Raw genomic sequence first — 20,704 nt, forward strand, 5'->3', positions numbered from 1 at the left:
CCTCATGGTCATCAATTAATTCAGATGATTATTTTATATGCTAAGATTGTTTTCAGCAGTACAATTAGAAGAAATGCACCTACACATTTTTTCCAGCAGGATGGGGCCCATGTCATTGGGCTATACAATATATAAATGTCTTCTTTGATGAAGCATTCCCATTATTGTTGGATTAGTAGTGGTGGAAAATTTCACGGCCATCCCATTCTCTAGATGTCACACCACTCGAATTCCCTTTCTGGGGATACCTGAAGAATCAAGTTTCTGCTGAGATTCACAGCACTGAAGAATTAAAAAATCAAACTGACTCAGAAACAGCCATTGCTACGCAGATGTTGAATAACCCCTGGAGGGAAATCAAGAACAGACTTTATATTCTCCGAGCTCACATTGAAGTGTATTAATATAAAATTCTTTGAAGTGTTAAATAATATTGTCGGTCTTTTTTTTTTTTCTGTATCTCTTAAAGACACATTATTTAAAACATGTCTTCATTTGGTGAATAAATTATGGACACCCAATAAATAATTCATCCTAACCACTTTCAAAGACGTAATTGAAATTTTGAACCTCCCCCAAAAAGAGTATATTTTGAAGAAATTTGAAGGCATTAGGGTGATAAAATTAGGTCAGTTAATTCATATTTAAATAACTTTGTTGCTTATTATTATGGCATTACTCTGTGCCAGATATAAACTAAAAAGCATCATCTTGTCTAAGATTACTATGAGAGATGGTTAGAGGAAATCGGCCATATAAGCACAGATAATGAAAGAAATACATATTAAGAATATGCTACTTTGGCAGTGTATATAAGTAAATAAAAAGAAACCACTTTTTCCAGTGTAAATCATATAAATAATCATTGGTAAAAAAGTGATATAAATGAAATTTATTAAAAATCAATATTTTACAAGGCAGATATAGCAGCATTCAGGACACAGAAATAAATTTTTAAAAATGAAAAAACTGTAATAAACAACAGTAGTTGACTTTAACAATGATATAAATAATATTCCTTATGGAATAACAGACAGAATTCATTACGAAACTAGTGAAATGATGGTATAAATTCAAAAATGAAAATATTACACATAATAAAAGATTTAAAATACATGTGTCAGAAAATTCTTGAAACAAATCTGCTTCATTGAGTGAAGCACAGATGATTTATTTTATACAAATGAGAACAAATGGAGCATAATACAAATGCATGAAGTTCTTTCAATGAAAAAATATATATATATATTTATATATATTCATACATTATTTAACAATACTGAAAAATGAAGCAAAAATAACTATTTCTTTAGAAACGTTGAATCATCACAATATTATAAGGCACTAATTTTGCTTATGAAGGGCATAAATTGACACCAATAAAATGCATTTAGACAAGAAAAAATGATTTGAGACTTTGCTGTTATATTTTTATCAAATAAATATACAGTCAAAAGTCATTAATTCGGACACCCATAATCCGGACCTCAAAGCTACAAACTTTTTGCGCATGTGTCGCGTTTACGCGTGCGCGTAAGACCTTCACGGCTGCGAATATGCGTGTGCGCATAATACGTTCATGCATGCGCGTTAAATGTATAACGGACGGTATAAGCTAAGCTAAAATTATCTAATTCAGTTAATGTTGCAGATTGCATTGTTCCTTAATCTTCAAATTGGAATCGGCTTATTATTTTTTGCAGACTGTTAGAGCAATTTTATAAAAGTAAGCTTGAACTTTCGATTATGTCAAATAGAATTTCCGATATATATTTACTAATATGTAAAGGATCTACGAAGCGAAAGTATGTTTCGAAGTCCATTAATTGATGGAATTGCTGCAAAAAATGGATAAAGGCATATCCTTTGTTTGTCTAACCATTCCGAAATCTGTTTATCAATTTCACGCTCTCCGGCGGGGGGGGGGATGCCATGGCGCACAATGAATTGGAAGTTGATCTGTCAGCACTATCCTTATCTTCAGGGCAGATGTTTTTATTTTATTTGGCTTATAATTCCTTACTAAATGTGGTATTTCATCTCGATGTACTCCGTCTTTGATATGATTTAAATCAAGTTCTTCGTCATTATAATTTGCTTCTGATAGTGAAGAAAGTGACACAGAGGTTATTGAAAACGAAAAAATTTCGACTGACAAATTAGTCGGTATTCTCGACACAGCAATTATAGGACTTGAACAGCGGAACTTTGTAACTGAACAAGAAATTATGTCTGTTTATAGAATTAAAGAGAAAGTATTATCACATGAAACGAAGCAACTTAAAACAACTTACATTGAAAGAAATGTTTACTAAAGTAAACAAATAAATATTGGAAGTTGATCTGTCAGCACTATCCTTATCTTATGGGCAGATGTTTTTATTTTATTTGGCTTATAATTCCATAATAAATGTAGTATTTCATCTCGATGTACTCCATCTTTGATATGATTTAAATCAAGTTCAAAACTTAAACAACTTACGTTGAAAGAAATGTTTAATAAAGTAAACAAATAAATATTAAGCTTTTTCTTTTTGTAAATTTTGATACCCTTTAGATCATAATTGTTCTTTATTTCATAAATTATGGTTTCATATTTTTAATTTTATAATTTCTGCATGCCATCTTACCAGATTTAAACTGATGATCTATAATCCAGAAAAATCGATAATCCGGAATCGCCGAAGTCCGGATTAACGACTTTTGTCTGTATTTCAACTGCACAATAAAGAGCATATAAAAAATAATTTGATATCATAAACAATTGGATAAAACGAAAAACGCCAAATGTTTCTCTTCTGTTTAAAAACAGATCCAAATTTTAAATTAATGTGTGACTATTTTAACCCGTATACAAATAACCACGTAGCTATTCATAATACAAAATCTGAACCTACTACCTCATACAATTGGTTACAGATGATAGAATGATAACATGAAAATCAGAATGAAAATATATGGCCTCTCTATATTTGTGTAGCAGATTATTTTCAATGGTTGTATAAATAAATGTAAAAATGAATAACTATTTGTTCTGTTTAAGTTTGAACTACCATAATCCATAAACAAAATTAAAATGTTATTATCTTACACCAATTCACTTATTTATGTTGCAACAAGATAGCTTTAAGTTTGTTCTAACTGGTCCGTTTTCTGCCTGAAGAGTTATACCCCCCCCCCAAAATAGAAATTAGACTTAAATATAAACAATGGAATAATATACAATAACTCATTATGTACCTACATTACAAACTAGTAAGATGATGTCAAGCTCAATAATGTAAAACACACGATACTTGAATAAATCCATGAAAACAAGGAATGGCTTTTCAAAATATCACAATGCATATTTGCATATATATTGCAAATTTTGTCCACATGTCAAAAATTTATATACGAGATGTAAAATTGGCAGGAAACAATCCTTTTCTTCCATTAAATATACCCATCAGCCATCCTTCTTCCTATAAAAGAAAGTACCATAATTAGTAATGAAATTTCAGACAGTTTCCAGAACTTCAAAATTCAGTTATTCAATTAGTTAGTAAGCAATGATTGACTGGAAGCCGTGCATTATGACACGAAGCTTTGCGTTCTGATTAATCACATATTTTCCATGGAACCTCAGTACAACAAATCTCAAATTCTGAATTATTAAAAAATTTAAGGAATTTTAGGTAAGGCAGAGATATTTGGAAATTTTAAATTTATTTATATGACTAATATTTTTTTTAACCTACGTAATATTGTGTACTCTTTAGGCCCATATCACACGACGTTTGTTTCACTCGAACAACTGTTTCGGACAATTTTTTCACTAGTTTACTATTGAAAGAAAGACGTGCGACTTTTTCCTTCCTTTCCAAAAAAATTGCAAGTTGTTCGTTTTCAACCAATCAGCTATCAGCTTGTTTGTAATGGGGAACCAGTTTCTCCTGTGTTAACCCCAAAGCGATCTATGGTGATTGGCTGTTACACAGCAATAATTGGGATAGCGATTTATTATTTACTCTCAGTACCTAATACTTTTATGGAAGACACATTGAAAAAAAAATAGCTAACAAAAGTGTATTCTATATGAAAAATGTTTGAAAATCTGAATATAAGTGAGTCGTACAGCATTTCTGCATCTGTTACTTGAAGTATATGGCTTTGATATTAGAAACAAGTTTCCTGACCACCAGCCTTTAAAAGTCTTGAAAAACACGTTAAATGACTTACTTGTTCATCTGGATCCTCATAGGCAATTACATCAATGATATCACCAACATTAAAGGATAGTTCATCAACATCTTCAGCAGTGTACTTGTAAGTGCCTTGTACCTTAAATAACAAATTGCAGAAGTTAAAACATTTTTATGTTCCAATATTTTAATACAACAGCATATAAATACATTGCTGAAAATAAGAAATTAGAGAAAATAACCTGATACAATATACGGTGTTCTGTAGGAGGTGGTTCTTTAGCAGCCTCGACTTCCAAGCTTTCATCCTGTGACATAAATTGAAAACCCTGTTAATTACATTATATGATACTATTTAAAGATGAATAATTACAGTTGAAATCAATCTAATCCTGAAAACATTACACAGTACGTGCATCTGCACCCCCTAACATTTCTTGTTACATTATGGCAGAAATTAAATACCCGCAGTATTGAGGATAAAGAAATGAATGCGAACAGCTTTGAAACTGAACATTTTACTTCCAAATTTTTAGTTAAACATAGTATACAATTAAATCATCTGAGCATCAACACAAAAGGGTTCTCCTTTTTTGGGCAGCATATTTGTTGAATTTGGAAACTGATGAAACCCCTAACTACATCCTCCATAAAAAAGACAAAGCATTCATTGACTCACTGGTCAGGAAAAGGTAAAACTGTCATGGAGAGCAACATGAAACTAAACAAACTGGACGGTGACAGAAGGTGCCCTCTGGCTCAAGATCACTTAGGTTAGTTTTAACTTCAGAAAGCTAGTAAGCCATTACACAATTCTATAAAGAATGAAATATTAATAAATTGAAATGAGATTCAAAGGTATTTTTAACTGCATAAGTTAGAGAAAAAATAATCTTTCTTTAGAAGCATACTTCTAATAGAATTATTTTATATTATTACTCACTATTGAAGGGTCTTTATTCCTCAGGTAACTTTGCTATCATTACAAAATGCATTTTTTTTCACTGCAGACTATCTTTCTCTCTCTTAAGAAAAACAAGTTCAGATCCATTTTTAAAATGCAGAGTATCTTTATCTCTTTTCAGAAGAATACATTCAGATCCATCTTCAAAATAATTACACATACTTCAGCTTTCAAAATGAAATCCTACCATTCTCTTTCTCTTCCAACAGTTTGATAGTTTTACCTTCACATTAATAGTTGAAACTTAATATCACAACACATTAGAAAAATAATCTTTATTACTGTTATAAAATTTAATTCAAATTTGTTAAATAATAGTAAATTAAAATTCAATAACAAGCTTTAATCAGGAATGCCTGAATCCTTCATATAGCTTTACTGCTTTTTACACAAGAGAAAAAAATAGAAATCTGACATGCTGAATGTATCTTAATAAAATAATGAGATTCATTATCATGACCTCAGAGATCACACAACTTACGTACAGCTAATGTAAATAAACAAGGTCATTATTCCTCTTCTCTTGCAGAATGTATCTCATTAAGATACTAATTTATAATAAAATTTTATATATTTTTTAGCTGTGTATATTTAATACAATTTTGAAATCAAAAACTATAAATTACATTATTCAGATTTAATTAAAAAATTAGTTTTTAAAACAAAAATGCATATTACTGCATTTGAACATTTTTAGGTCACCATTTTCAAAATATAGGAAACTGAGAATATACACTGTCCCAAAATAAATATTAGCATCAACTCTAGTTTCATTCCACACACTGAAAGGAATGGTTCTTCATCAATTAAACATATTAAGTTTGACAAGCAATCTCTAAATGAATAAACAAACAAACAAACAAACAAACAAACAAAAAAAAAAAAAAAAAAAAAAAAAAAAAAGGAAGGGAGCAGACTTTTGCAGCTGTTTGACGTGTGCTGCAGTGTCATTTTAATTTAGTGCACATTATCAGTTTAAGGTGGTCGACTACAATGAGTTACATTTTCCTATAACATTTCATAGTTTTAAAATCTTTTGCAGAAATAAACAAAGGGATATCTTGAACTCTGAAATACAACTAAAATGCTTACAAAAAATACTAAGTCTACAATCACCATATGAATTCCATGATGACAATGAAAATAACCATAGTCTTTCTTAATAAAAAAATCACTTTTTAATTTGAATAAAGCAAAATATTCTTCACAGCACTTAATGCACTTTTCATGCTGCAGCTGCAACGTATGAAACACATTTATCTTCAAATGAAAAATGTTTATATTTTGATTTAAAATCATACTTTAGATAACTTGCTATAACTGGAAAAATGCCGCTGTTAGCTTGGAAACAACAAATACAGCATGTGATTGCCCAGTGTTTCCTGTTCTCCCGAAGGTTAGTGTTTCAAGGCCATGCTACATTCAGTTTATCATTAGGCTCTGTTTGAAGCAGTACTTGATTTTGCTCTCTTGAAATCATAAGTATTAATTTGAAAACAACTTAATAATAATGTGTAACTCTGTGAAGTCTGCTTTAGAAACATAAGAGTTGTTATGATTGTTTAGCACACATGTAAGTTTTTTATTGGCTTAAGATGAAAGAGATGAGATAAGAAATGATGCTGTCCTTGCAATTCCCAAGAGGAATGGACATCAGCATTCAAAAAGTTTAACTGGATGATGGGAGAAGGGGGTATTGTCAGCTCTGCATTCAGACAATGAATAAATTAGTAAATACTGACTAACAGAATACTTGCCAAACAGCACTGACAATAATTTCAACATTAGAATAGTTTCAAAAATTAAGCTGAGAATCTTGAATCCGAAAAAATTTTCCAATGAACATTTGTACTGATGCTCTTCAAAACACTGAAAGTGACAAACTTTTCTTTTAGAAAATGGTATGGCTTGTGATGAATCACAGCTTGTTTGACTATGGCACTGAAATTAAGTGCCAATCCTTACTGTAGAAAATTCCCTCTTCACCAAAGGTAAAGAAGGGATGTCAAAGCAAATTCAAGTTCGCAAGTGATGAATGTATCCGTAATATTCAATGAACTATTCATGTGGAATGGATATCTGAAGGACATATAGTTAACCCATAGTACACTTGGTGAAAATAAAATGGCCTGAACTGTGAAAGGAGAACTAATGGGTTCTTCATTATGATTATGTGCTTGCCTATAATGCTCTCTGTTTGTTGTTTCTGGCTCAGTGCAAGATCTGTCTTAAAGCATCCATACTATGTTCGACTCAGCTTCATGTGATTTGTTTCCAAAAATCATATCTGCAAGGAATCAGATCTGCTGGTACAGAGAAAGACACGCAATTCAGAAACAATCAATCAGGAAATGTATGTGATAGTGTTTCAAATAGTGGAAGATTTATATGGACTAGAATAGGGATCAGGCAGGGGATTACAGTGAAGGAAAATATTTATTCCATAATTTCAAGAACAAGAGATATAACAGGAGTTTTGCTGTTTGTTTTCAGCCACAACTTGTACCACTGGATCTGATAAGCAACTGGATTCAATACTGATGATTTACTGCCAAATTTAAATTGAAAGCATTTGCAAACCTATTATGATAATTAACAAAATGATAGAATGCACAACTAGTGTGAAATGAAGAAATTAAATTTTGTTACTCAAGAAACTATGAATTAAAGAATTGTGAAAAATACCAGTTACTTCTGAAAATTTTGTAATAAGAACTAAATTTGGTTAAACACACAATTTTTAGAGAGTATGAATAGCCTAACTTGGTTTACCAAAAATTAACATTACAGAATCAGTCTAATTTAATATATATTAAAAAATAAAATATGTATTTGAATACTTCTTTCATATCTTCTTTTGTAACATCAAAATTATCTGAACTGAGAGATCTAACTGCTGTTGTTGGAGGTGTAGAAAACACAGCACTGCCAGATGCCGACCCAGATGAAGATCCATCTATGGAAAAATGAACAGGGGATAAAATTCAGCATAGCAGAACATTTTGCATTAACTGCTTAAATAAAAAATATTACAAAAACATGAATTTCAGGAAGCAATAGATAATTTAGAATGAGTAAGCAGAACCCTTTTATATAAACTAAAGGAAACACACCATTTCACATAACATGCAAGAATTCTTTTCAGCAGCTTAAGATAGAAATACACATATGTAATTTCCGGAAGAAAGGCCGCATCAGCGTAAACGCCGCACTCGAGAAAAATGGGGGGAAAAAAATTAAAATTACACAGAAATGCCGCAACAGATTAAATTGCGCGTGACATCGTCGTGGGACGTACAAATGCAAAAACTCAACCTAAGTCCTGATATATGACATACCAGTTAAGAAAAATGCATACAATGAAACCATAACTCAAAAATAAATTAAAGGTAAGAAATGTATAGCTTCTGTGCCATTTAGAGACATTTTCAAAAATTTTCCGCTCCCTTCTTACTTAAAAACTATTCAACAAGTACTTGTACCCAAACTGATGGGATCTGTATTTGGCAGAATGCCAAGAAAAATCCATTCATGCTGAAGGGGAAATACGTCAGAGTTCGTTATAGCGAGGCAGGTGGAGTCGTGTCCGCCTTTGAAAAAAATTGCAGAAAAGGCAGGAGTGGGGAGAGGATGGGTCCTGGAAGATTCATCGAATAGCAGAGAAGAGAGACTATTCAAACTGATGAGAATGTTGATTTGAAAGGGGGAAGAATGTTATTGTTCTGAGATCTCCTTTAGGGTGAATAAGGCATGTAGGTCCGTTCAAGGGAAAGAATGTAAACAAAATAACGTTCGCAAAAAGCAACTGAGTGGTCTTTTGTGTGGGAATAGCACCAGTCTATGCACAATGACAAGGCCATCCAAACTATGTACAATGACTATCGTAGGAAATATTTTATTTTTAGTGTACCTAAATGCCGCACCCGCTGAAAATTTAAGTTTCAAACACGTAAACACCGCGGCGTTTCTTCTGGAAATTACGGTAATTCTGTTATGCAAAAGTATGCATTGTAATGCACGGTAGGCATCTATATTATTTAAAATAAATAATGATCACTCTCTTCTAACACTAAGGAGCAACTATTGTCATGTAACCACCTGTTGATCGGCAAATTAGCTGACACAGATTCATCACTTTGTTAAAAAAAAAGGTAGAATAACCTGAAACAAAACTATTTCTTTGGTTTTTCTATCTACAACAATTTGTAGTAAAAAAAAATATTTAAACCATATACCATTTAAAAAAAATTATTATGGAAGTATTTTTAAGATGACAATTTTCTATATTATGGGTGCAAATTTCTAGCTGATCATTATAAGCAAGCATTCGAGTTCAGATTACACCGAGTTTCTACTGCACTGAAGAAAATAGCTACATGAAAGTAGAATATAAAAAATTTATAAAATATGTTTAGTAAAAGCATCACCCAAATATTCAAACACTTAACTCAGGATTTAAATCAAAGATAAACTTATTTAGCAGATGTTACAGTTAGGGCAATTTTAAATAATCAAAATTTAAAAAAAAAAAAAAAAAAAAAAAAAAAAAAAAAAAAAAAAAAAAAACATGATCTAAATCTTCAGTCTAGATGCTTTCATAATGGAAACCACCACACCCTCATCAGTTACTTCATACAAAAACAGAGACAACTAAAGTATTACTGCAAAGCATAATGATTTCATATTTTAAATGTCTTTATATATTATAGCATTCTAGGTATAAGATTATCCCCCTCTCCCAAATTTACTGACATAACTTTTTAGCAATGTGTCATTTTAGTTCAAGTGGTACAACTAAAGGGAGGATTTTTAAGAAGATTGATTATCATTAAGCATCAAATTAAATATGTGTAAAGTACAAGTCCTTACTGATAAAATAAATTATAGAACATTTTAATATGTTATCTTCATATTGAAGCAAACTCATTCTTCCCATTCAGCTATCAATTTCCTACAGTCGGACATAAAGAAGCTAAATAAGTGCCTTACTGAAATTACGAACAATGACTTCTTTACAATCAATTAAGAAATGAAAAGTTTTACCAAGTGAGTTAAACAAATGACAATTTACCTTCTTTCTCCAACAGAAACTCAGATAAAGTAGTAGACTTCAGTGCTGATGAATCATCACCTTTCTCTCCCTGAGATCTACAATATCAAATATCTTAATAATAGTAATAATTAATATTATATTTTAATTAAAATTACTCAATGTTATTGACTAATTTCATTAAATTATTAAAAGGCCACTTGGTTGCACTGAGTTTTTTTAGTCATCACACGAAACTTACTATGAACAATATATATATTATTATAAGCAAGGTTGTAAGTACAATACTAAAAAGACCAATTTTTGTCAAAATTTTTTGCGCAATATGCTGCAAAATTAAGGAAATGAGAAGAGAAATTGTAGTTAACTTGCCAAAAAGTTACCAAAAGCTGTGGTTCCAAGAAAAGTTCAACACAGTATTAAAAAACAATGACACTGAATGAGGTGAAATATTAGGCTACTTGCGAAATAAAATGTAAATTATAAAACACAGTAAAATACTAATCGTTGGAAACAAGGGAAAAAAAAACAGTAAAAAACCAATCAATGGAACAAGTTAAAAACATATATAAAAATATTAAAATTAAAAAGTGGAAAATGGTAAATTAGCTTAATTCGAGATCCACCCTGGCTTTTCAAGGGAAATTTCTGCGTGAACATCGAGCCAAGCTAACTCCATTACGCGTTTCGCCGAAACAGACAATTGAAACTTTGCATTACAAATTTTTTAATTAATTAATTAAACTGTCCTAAAAATTTTTTTAGTCTCAATTCTCTGTTCCAATTTCCCGACGCGTCCGCTCATTTGACACATTAAGGTGTAAAAAATGTAAATGCAACTCCGATGTACAGCAATAATAAAAATAAAAATAAAAATAAATAGCGGTCTGCTATTAGTCAAAATATACTATAATGTACGGGTTGGACCTGCAAGCTTAAAGAATTAAAATTTTATAAATCAATCTGAAATAAAATTTAAAGGATTAAGGAAAAAATAAAAATTAACAGCATGGGTCTTGTTAAGACTAAGAAATTTTTTTTTAAAAGAAACATAAAAAAAAAAACAGACCTGTGGCAATGCTGTCTTCTCTATCGTGGAGTAAAAACAAAAAGGGGTTGTAATTCCCTTCCGTGCTTTTCAACGCTCTCCAACTTGTCGTGTGATGTAGGAAGGGGGAAACAAGATCACTGGGCAATAGCCAATGTCAAAAGACTGTCCGTTGGCGATAACCCGCCTAAAACTAAAGGGAGACGAAAGACGTGGAAAAGGTTCAAAATGGCGTCTGTCAAGTTGTTTTAAGAAGGACTGTTGCAAAAAGTGAAAATGGCTAATTCAGCTAAAATTACTTAACATGGCCATAAAAGTACGAGAATAATGGAAAAAACAGTCATTTGTTAATGAAAGTCGTAATTCTTCAAGCTAGAGGGCGATCAAGCTTTACGAAACGAAAAGGCCTGTTTGTTAATAAAAGCAGTAGAATTGGCCATCAAAGTAATTTAAAACTATTTAAACAATAGTATTAAAAGTATTGTGCCAAATTTTTTGGAGGAAAGAAAATGTAGTGACAAGAATTATCAGTACATTTAATACATTACAGTCTCAGAATCAGCCATCCACTTTATACCGTCCCATTGGGCTTTAAGTATAAAATATCATTATCTAACTCAAAAAATCTAAAAATTGATAAGGCTAATGCATATATATATATATATATATTAAAATGGCTAAAAGGTTATGTACTTTATGTCCCAATTCTAAGTGTAATCCATGACAAAAAGTAATAAGACAGGAAAATGACTGGCACTAGGCCAGTGTAAAACAGAAGAGAGGATGGGTTTTCCAAAGCCTTCTTTGTTTGTCTGACTAACAGAATAGATATGTCTCAAGTAAGCAGATGAAATATACTGCAGCACAAGGTCCAACTGTGATCACAGAAAAATAATCATACAGCATAACTGCAGACTATAATATTGCCAAAATTCAATGAATATGTAACAGGCAAATTCAGGAAGCAACATACATGCTCATAACACCCATAAAATTAAACATCTAATATGTATGGCCTCTATGGACTAAACAATCACATCATACAGTTTAGTCAAGAAAATTCAATCTGTGACATGGAAAGAAGGTTCTGCATATACTGTGAGACAGCAGAGGTTATTGTTTGCTTAGGGATTATTGCTTTGTAACAGCATAGCATAGGTATCTGATGCACTGAATTTCACAGACTGGACAAATTTTAAAATGAATAAGAGCTAATGTGAAACTAAATTTTCATGCCATTTGAAAATGAAATTCAAGTCACTTTTAAAATTAGTACTTGGCAAGCTATGTACATGATTCACTCTTTCTAAGAGCAGTTATTTGGAGCAATGGAGCAACATAAAAGTAACTATTGGAGGGGAAGGATATAGCAGTTTTTTTATTTAATTTTGAAAAAAAAGCATATTTAGGAACTACTGACATCATGATCATTAAAATGTGTATCAATTTTTTTGACACCTTGTACACTTGATTAAACACTTAAACTAGATATAGACTGTTTTAAAGAATGCAGTTGCGAATTCTAACATTTCAGAACAAAATCAAGAAAACATTTAATACATTTTAATAATTAATCAGATCCTATAATACAATGAGAAAATATAGCAGTTTTGTAAATGTATAAGAATGAAAAATCTAACACTTCATTTAGTACACTAAATCCTGCTTAAGATAATCAATCACAGTTCCAGACGTTTCGGTCTTTTGGCCATCTTACAGCTCGGTGCAGCTCAATCTGCTAAATACAAGTATATGTTCCAAACCTGTTCTGGTTATTTTAGTGATGGACACAAGAGGTGGTCGCCATAAAAGGATTTACTGCATTCCAATATTTTTTTTAAATTTTATTTTATACACTTCGGCACTTATTACTGTAAATAAATCAGCAACATATCAAAATAAAAGGCAGATATATTAATAAAGACATTTCAAAATATACGCATTCCAAATGCCTTTTCAAAATATCAAACTTACTCAACATCAGCCTTGTTTGGCTCATATGTGGTTCCTTTTCTGCATGCTTCATCTAGAGCTTCCAAAATGCTATTTAATTCAATGTATGCAACTGAATCTTGGCTATGAAACTGAGCTTCTGCAAGATACAGGCATTGAAGATGGGATACAAAAAATGACACACGGCTGAAAAATAATATGGACTTTAGAACATGTACCTGAACAAAAAACTGAATACATAATTCAGTAACAATATTGTTAAAAAATTAATAAGTAAAAAAGTAACACAGATAAATCGGAATTCTGCCACAAGCATAATTCCATTATGTACCGGAAAAAAATGCAAATTATTCACATACATTGAAAAAAACTCGTGTAAAAATATAAATTATTGTAATTGTAATTAAAGTAAGTAAAATAAATGAAATTAATTATCTCATACAAGAATAAAGTGGAAAGAAAATTTGCAGTTCCACTTCATGTTACATTAAATATCTTTATCACAACTTGTTTACATGCCAACAATAATGTTGTTAACATTTTGGGGAATAGAATTTCACTCCTCCAGCAATGTGGTCTTTAAGACATCTATATTTCTAGCAGAAGGATGTATCTCGGATTTTGCTTTTCCAATGAAGTTCCATAAGTTCTCTATTGGCTTAAAATCGGGAAATTTTGCTGACCATGATATTCGCTCAATGGCTTCATTTTCAAGGAATTTGCCAATGAAATTTGTTTGACGTAGACAGGCATTATCATGCATAAATAAAACGTCAGATCCGTATAAACACCGGAAAAGTCTTAAACAAGGTCCTAAGACCTCATCCTATCACCTCTGGCTGATAGCAAACCAGCTAGCATAGTAGTTAGTGGTGCTGACTACCGTACTGATGGGCTTGAGTTTGAATCCCTGAGAAGGCATAGATGTTTGTAAGCATATAGTGCCTGTGCAGCAAGGAGGCACTCAAAATACAAGGTGAACCAAAAAGTCCTGTTGAGAAAACATTGTTGGTAGGGAAAAGGTGAGAGACATACAGACCATCCCCTGGGTATTCTCAGACAAAATTGGGGTGGAATTTTATGACCATACCAAGCAAGATCATATCTAAATGACCAATGGTGAATTTCTGGTATCTTACATACTTTTACCTGCATACAGGCTCCTTGGCAGGTCATACCTGTTGATGATTTTGTGTTTCTGATTCTCTCCATGCCTCATGTGCTATAATATTCAATTAAATAGCCTAATTAAGTTGGAGGTTAAGGGCAAATTCATTTATAGAAATTTATGAACATAATGTGTCATCTCTTTCCTGTAGTTGCTTCTATTTATTTACAAAAGATGATCACATTATTATACCTTTTGAAGTACTTAAAATGCTGACAAAATTTCATTTCGATATTTAAGAACCATTAGAAGTAAAGATTGTGTGTGACAAGCATATCTTAAGAATGATAATTACATTTAATAAAGGAAACATAAATGATTAAAATAGAGCAACACTACCCCCTTACTAGAGGGGAGAAATAACTACAAGATTAAAAATCACTTAAACATAATCACAAATAGGTCTTAACAATTATATGCAAAGAATCAATATTAGAAACTCTAACACTAACATTCTGTGAATGTGAATACTTAACCCAGTTACAAAAAATAATTACATAAATTAGCACAATGTAAATTAAGGTACATAAAAATTATCCCTTGTTGCAGAAGACAATGCACATGCCTTGCATTAATTTCTTTAAATTATTGACACAGCTTTATTTAAACTTGGAATAAATTTAACACATACCTATCATACAATGCAGGTAATTCATCATGCAATTCAGAGTTGATAACTTCGAAGAGATTACGAGCCTCATCTAGCTGCTCTTTGGCCTGGAATTAACAGAATTATATAAGTGGCATGATTATAAGTGGTAGTTTTTACACACCAAGCCAATATCCAAGCGGTGTTGCAGTTCACAGCAAGATACAAAAATGATGTTTATTTGGAAAATAAGATTTAAAAAATTTAACAGCTAAGAAAAACCGCTTGTTATGTATATAATTTTAATCTTAATCATTAAAGAATTACATTATCATGTAACTTTCACTTCTTATGTTTTTCTACATGCACATTGCTTCTGCTGTGAGTTCACACGTTCTACACTTAGTAAAATGTTTCTGCATAAATTAATTTTCCTTACACTTTTGCACCTAAATCATTTACTTGCTTCAACTAATTTGACACAAATAACAACAAATTTGACAGCCTATACAGTAACCAAAATGAAAAATCACAGCAGTTTCAATATGCACTTTTGATAAAGATCAATAGAAAACAAAGCATGCAATACAATCAGTATTTGCAATTTTAAAGACTATTTTGATTTATAAAAACCAGAATATTTCCTTTCCAGATCTTGTACTGATGCACTCAACTACATCATAAAACGATATTACATACATTAAAACATAGAGTCACATACATTCAAAATTATATTTTCATGTAAAGGAGAATGCACATAACCAAAGTACAAAATTTAATATATGAAACTAAAAGCAAAATATTTATTTATTAACCAGATTAAGTGACAGGTTTCTTGCATTCATTAAATACATATTCAAATTAACTTCCTATTATATTATTTTCATTACATTTGAATTATATGCAGCATAACTTTAAACACTGCTAATTGTCTTTTTTATATACACTAAAGAGCCATTACATTACGACCACCCTCCACCTATAACAATGGGCTCGCCCATGAAAACCACTGTGCATGCCCGGCTGATGTTGGAGTGTATAAAGCAGATATACATTGCCTTTCCAAACATAGCGTGATAGTGTCATAATGGGAAAATCAGCTGATTTATCACTTCGATAAAGATCAAATCATTATGGCTCGGCGACTGGGAACATCAATATCAGAAATGCCGTGTTTAGTGGGCTGTTCACATGCAGTTGTTGTGAGCACATATCGAAAGTGGTGTATGGATGGTGAAACGACAAGTCATCAGCCAGCAGTGTCATTGATGGTGCATTGTTTCCAGAGGAGAGCGGAGATTGCTACGCATTGTTTGCTGTGACTGAAGAGCTAGAACAGCCGAAATCACCACCAGCTACAACAGTGGCAACCCAAACAGTGTTTCTCAACACACTGTGCAGCATACACTGCTATGTATGGGCCTATGCAGCCGGAGGACAAAGCATGTCCCTGCTCATTGATGGCACGTCATTTCCAGCTATGTATGCAATGGGCTGAGAAACATCGGAAATAGACATTAGAGGAATGGAAGCAAGTTGCATGGCCTGACGAATCTCGATTTTTGGTCCATCACATTGGCTGACATGTGCCAACACACCAATTTCCAAATGAAACCCTGGCTCCCGGATGCACAGTTGTACGGAGACAAGCTGGTGGTGGAGGTATTATGGTGTGTGCAATATTTTCATGCAGCACATTAGGACCCACAATCCCCTTGGAATAATCTTTGGCATCAGTGTGGTATGCGAACATTGTTGCAAACCAGGTTCACCCATTCATGACAATATTTCCGGCGGAGAATGGTGCTTACCAACAGGATAATGCACCGTGCCATAAGGGTCAAATCGTCACGGAGTGGTTCGAAGAACATTCCACTGACTTTCAAGTCATAGCTTGGCCTCCAAATTCACCTGACATTAATCCAATACAGCATTTGTGGTCCCACCTAGAAAAACAAATTCATGCTGCCACGCTAAGCCTTTGCAAGACCAGTTGGTGAGCACGTGGTACCAGATACCTCAGACTACATATCTGCAGCTTGTGGAGTCAATGCCACCCTGAGTGCTGGTAGTTTTGAGGGTTAAAGGTGGTCCTATATGTTAACAGGGTGGTCATAATGTAATGGCTTTCGTGTATATCCTTAAAATATTATGCTCCATTTTTCAAATCTCTATGGCACTCATTGAATGTTTAAGGAAATGAAATAACAGCATCTCTTCTGGCTTAGAAGAATTATCAAATGATATCCTACATGATTCAGGAAGTACATAGTCTGCCCAGAAAGTTTGTCAACTGATGTTATTCCACTGTACTTGGCAATAGTAGTTTAATGTTGAAAGATGACAGGTATAATTGAGGTGTTCTTTGTTTTCAAACCTCTTTTTAAATGCATACAATGCAAATAATGATTTTTTTATTTTGTTTTTGTACTGCTATGTACATGGTGGGAAACATTAGTGGCATAACTAATTTACCATGGAACTTGAGAAAAAATGGAACTGAAATTCATGAAACATTTAAACTGCGTGGAGAGTTAATATAGCAGCCAGCATCATTCAAATTACGTGACCATTTTTTTCCACGAGTAGTGAGAAGATATGATAAGCAATATGAGAGAAAAATGCCTACAAATGCGCTCCTTTACAAATATACTGCTCATGTGTTACCTTGCGAGCAGCATAGACAACGATTAACTAAGATTTTGCTGAACAGTTGAATTTAGAAAAATGAGTGGTTATACAATATCAGAGAAGAAACTGAAAATAAGAAAACTGCTTGCAGACATCCTTTTAATATAGTGGACAAAAATTGAAAGGAAAGAATGCTACACAGACCACGCAAACCACGGCTTTCCTTTATCAGATGATTTTGGTGATGAGTCACTGATTTGAAAGTATAATTTGACAGAATGGTTGTGAACAAAAAAAAAAAAAAAAAAAAAAAAAAATCTCAAAGAAGGAGAGCCAAAATCAAAATAATGGTGATTTTCCCCATTTTTTTTTTTTTATGTTCACAGAGTTGTGCACTATGAATTCATTTTAGGATGCCAGTCTATAAATGAAGCTTACTACATGAATATTGTGATACTGCTAAAATGCATAACAGCAGTTGTTAGAAAGAAGCAAAGGGATTTTGTGTCATAACAAGGTACTACTGCAGACAACTTAGCTTTAATTCCTAGTCAGTCTTAACAAATTTCTAACTTTAATTTAGTTGCTGAACTGCTACAGCTTTCCCATTTCCCTAATCTTGCGTTTCTGTAACACTTTTTGTTTAAAAAATGTCAAAACTAAGTTGCAACTGAAGTATTTGGAAAAAATAAATAATAACAAGATCAAAATAATGAAATATTACAGAATCTATCAGTAAGAGACCAGTAGTACTGCTTCCACCTGTGGAAACTTAGATTGGCAAAAGTGCACAAATAGTGCAGGGCTTATTCTAAAAGTCATCATGATACATTTGAAAAATGTTTGCTTTCATGTACTTTGCTCATAAATTTTCTGAATAGATTGCATGTATTACACTTTTTGTTTAACCTCAGTGTCAATACTTCTTAACTTCAAAAATAGCTCAGATTTTTTTTTATTGTTCTCGTAGTCTTGAGCAGAATGTCTTTTCTGCTGTGGCTTTGATCATCCCACAAAAAAGACACTCTGCCTAATTGCTTAGCTCTTTTAGCAACCACACTTGAAGCATTATGCTACAATCCAAAGAGTTAAGTTTTATCCAGACCTGAAGTACAGCAGCAAAAGGCATTGACCTTCACAGGTGCTGTCTATTAGAAAACATTGCCATTAACAACTAAGCTGTTTAGACTAACAAATGGTTTTCATTATCATACAGAGGGTGCACAAGACTAGCAAGGTCTCAACTAATGGTGGCATAACACCTTCTATTAAGTACACATTATTTAAGGTATCAAACACATATCCTGGCATACAAGTGTGCGAGCTTCTGTCTCCTAGAATGCAGATCAGCAGAAATAAAAAGGCTCAATTCAAATGAATTATGGACCGCAGAAAATGCTACTATAGAATAAACTGCTACAGAAACTTCATTTCAGCTGCTGCTGCTACTATTATAAATTAGAAGATGAAAGAATCAACAGCCACCTCAACATCAACAGAAGCAATCCAGCTACAACTCCAATATCAGAAATGAAGCATAATATAATAAGCATAATGTGATATGAAGCATAATAAATCGGAAAATTACAGCTGTCAAAGAAAAATGTGATACAGAAATTGCCTTTGGTAATGAACACAAAGCAGCAGTTATCGAACAAAGAAATCCTGAAGTTAGGAAAATGAATTCTGGAATCTGGAGCCTATAGTATTTTATGCCTCTAACTTAGTTTCTCTGCTTCCTTCTTGCTCTCATTACAAAACAGAAAAATACCCCAGAATATGTACAAGGTATAATTTGAAATGGTAACACAGACAAACACCAAATATATATTAATTAGCATTTTAAATGCTGCCACTGTTCAGAAACTGCAGATATTTCAGATACTCCTGACAAAGATGTAAGTGGATGCAGATGTTCCTTTCGCTCTGGAAAACCACATGCAAATGAGAGCTTAGAAATGAAAGACTGGCAAAAATAAAGGTAGTCACATTAAAAAAAAAAATTAATACCACTTTGGCATTTAATTACAAACTATATTTAAAGTCACTTTGATATTGGGGTTTCTCATGATAGAAAGTTCCATGGCCAGTTACTATAATTTGCCTGCTTTTCATGCATAATCCAATTTTGGTGTCAAAAGCCTCTAAATGGGCACAGTTGTGGGGAATGCAGCACACTGCATAAAACTGACATCCTATCTGTCAATGCAGAATGGACAAGACAGCTAAAAAAAAAAAAAAAAAAAAAAAAAAAAAAAAGAATTTTAGTTATTTCTGTGCGATTGACACAAGTACCTTAAAGATTAAAAAGAAAAATTAAATCACACTTGTTTGCACCTTCATTAAGTGTTATTGCTAATTACAATCGTTGGCTACATCATGCAATGTCCACTGTATGCTAACATCGCTATATGCCAGTGAAAACTCTGTAAAGGGGACAAATGTGAATAACATTTACTTACAATTAAATCGTTATCAAAATTTCTACTTTATTGTGTCAACTGGATGGTAGTAACTAGTGTCGATCTTATGACCTGTTGTTCTTATGAATGCAAAGTAATGAAGGGATATGGAGTTCGCAGCTGCTCTGATTCCAAACAGATCGAGATATATTTGTTTGTGGGCTCATTCCAAGGTACTCTTGGAGACAGTGTTCATTTCCTCTCTTATGCATGAATTTATGTTAGGAAATGGCAATTTCCTAACTCCTTTTGTTGAATAAAATCATTTTTGAAATTCTACGTAGTTTCCTAAATTTTTATATAAAAGGCCGACAATTTCTGGTTACCTGACAGAATGTGCTAGATAAACACATACACCATTTTCAAGTCCATAAGAAACTTAAAATCATACAGAACTGTCTCTTTCTACATTTATGCAGAAAATTAGGCACACTCATGTCTTAACAGGACCTTCATCTTGTCTAAACCAAAATAAGTGGGGAAATATAGCCTGTTCTGTCTAGCACTGGGCACACAGTCTAACAGTTAAGGGTAAGTAAGTGATTAAGCATATGAAGAAAACATATATGAATCAATGGACACCACTGGTCAATAAAAAATATCTGAATAAAGAGATGACAATTGATGACAAAGGAAGACTCCAGATGACAATTTT

The 20,704-nt window shown here is 32.5% G+C and overlaps 1 protein-coding gene across 4 annotated transcripts in view; it reads right to left on the reverse strand.

The window, feature by feature from the left end:
• Window positions 1-871: 871 nt before the first annotated feature.
• The window catches only part of LOC118186188 (myc box-dependent-interacting protein 1-like), a 59,129-nt gene continuing 39,296 nt past the window's right edge, over window positions 872-20,704 (reverse strand). For all 4 annotated transcript variants that reach the window (XM_035356259.2, XM_085809877.1, XM_085809876.1 and 1 more), the window contains 7 exons: window positions 14,999-15,084; window positions 13,221-13,385; window positions 10,220-10,296; window positions 7,989-8,104; window positions 4,427-4,492; window positions 4,222-4,323; window positions 872-3,464 (listed from right to left, as the gene is read on the reverse strand). In XM_035356259.2, coding sequence (XP_035212150.1) covers window positions 3,390-3,464; window positions 4,222-4,323; window positions 4,427-4,492; window positions 7,989-8,104; window positions 10,220-10,296; window positions 13,221-13,385; window positions 14,999-15,084 — 687 coding nt within the window. In that variant the 3' untranslated portion in view covers window positions 872-3,389. The remainder of the gene's footprint in view (window positions 3,465-4,221; window positions 4,324-4,426; window positions 4,493-7,988; window positions 8,105-10,219; window positions 10,297-13,220; window positions 13,386-14,998; window positions 15,085-20,704) is intronic.

The sequence above is a fragment of the Stegodyphus dumicola genome, chromosome X2 (assembly GCF_044657685.1).
Source record: "Stegodyphus dumicola isolate Sdum_Otavi_A_Nest chromosome X2, ASM4465768v1".
In the NCBI taxonomy this organism is placed as follows: Eukaryota; Metazoa; Arthropoda; class Arachnida; order Araneae; family Eresidae; genus Stegodyphus; species Stegodyphus dumicola.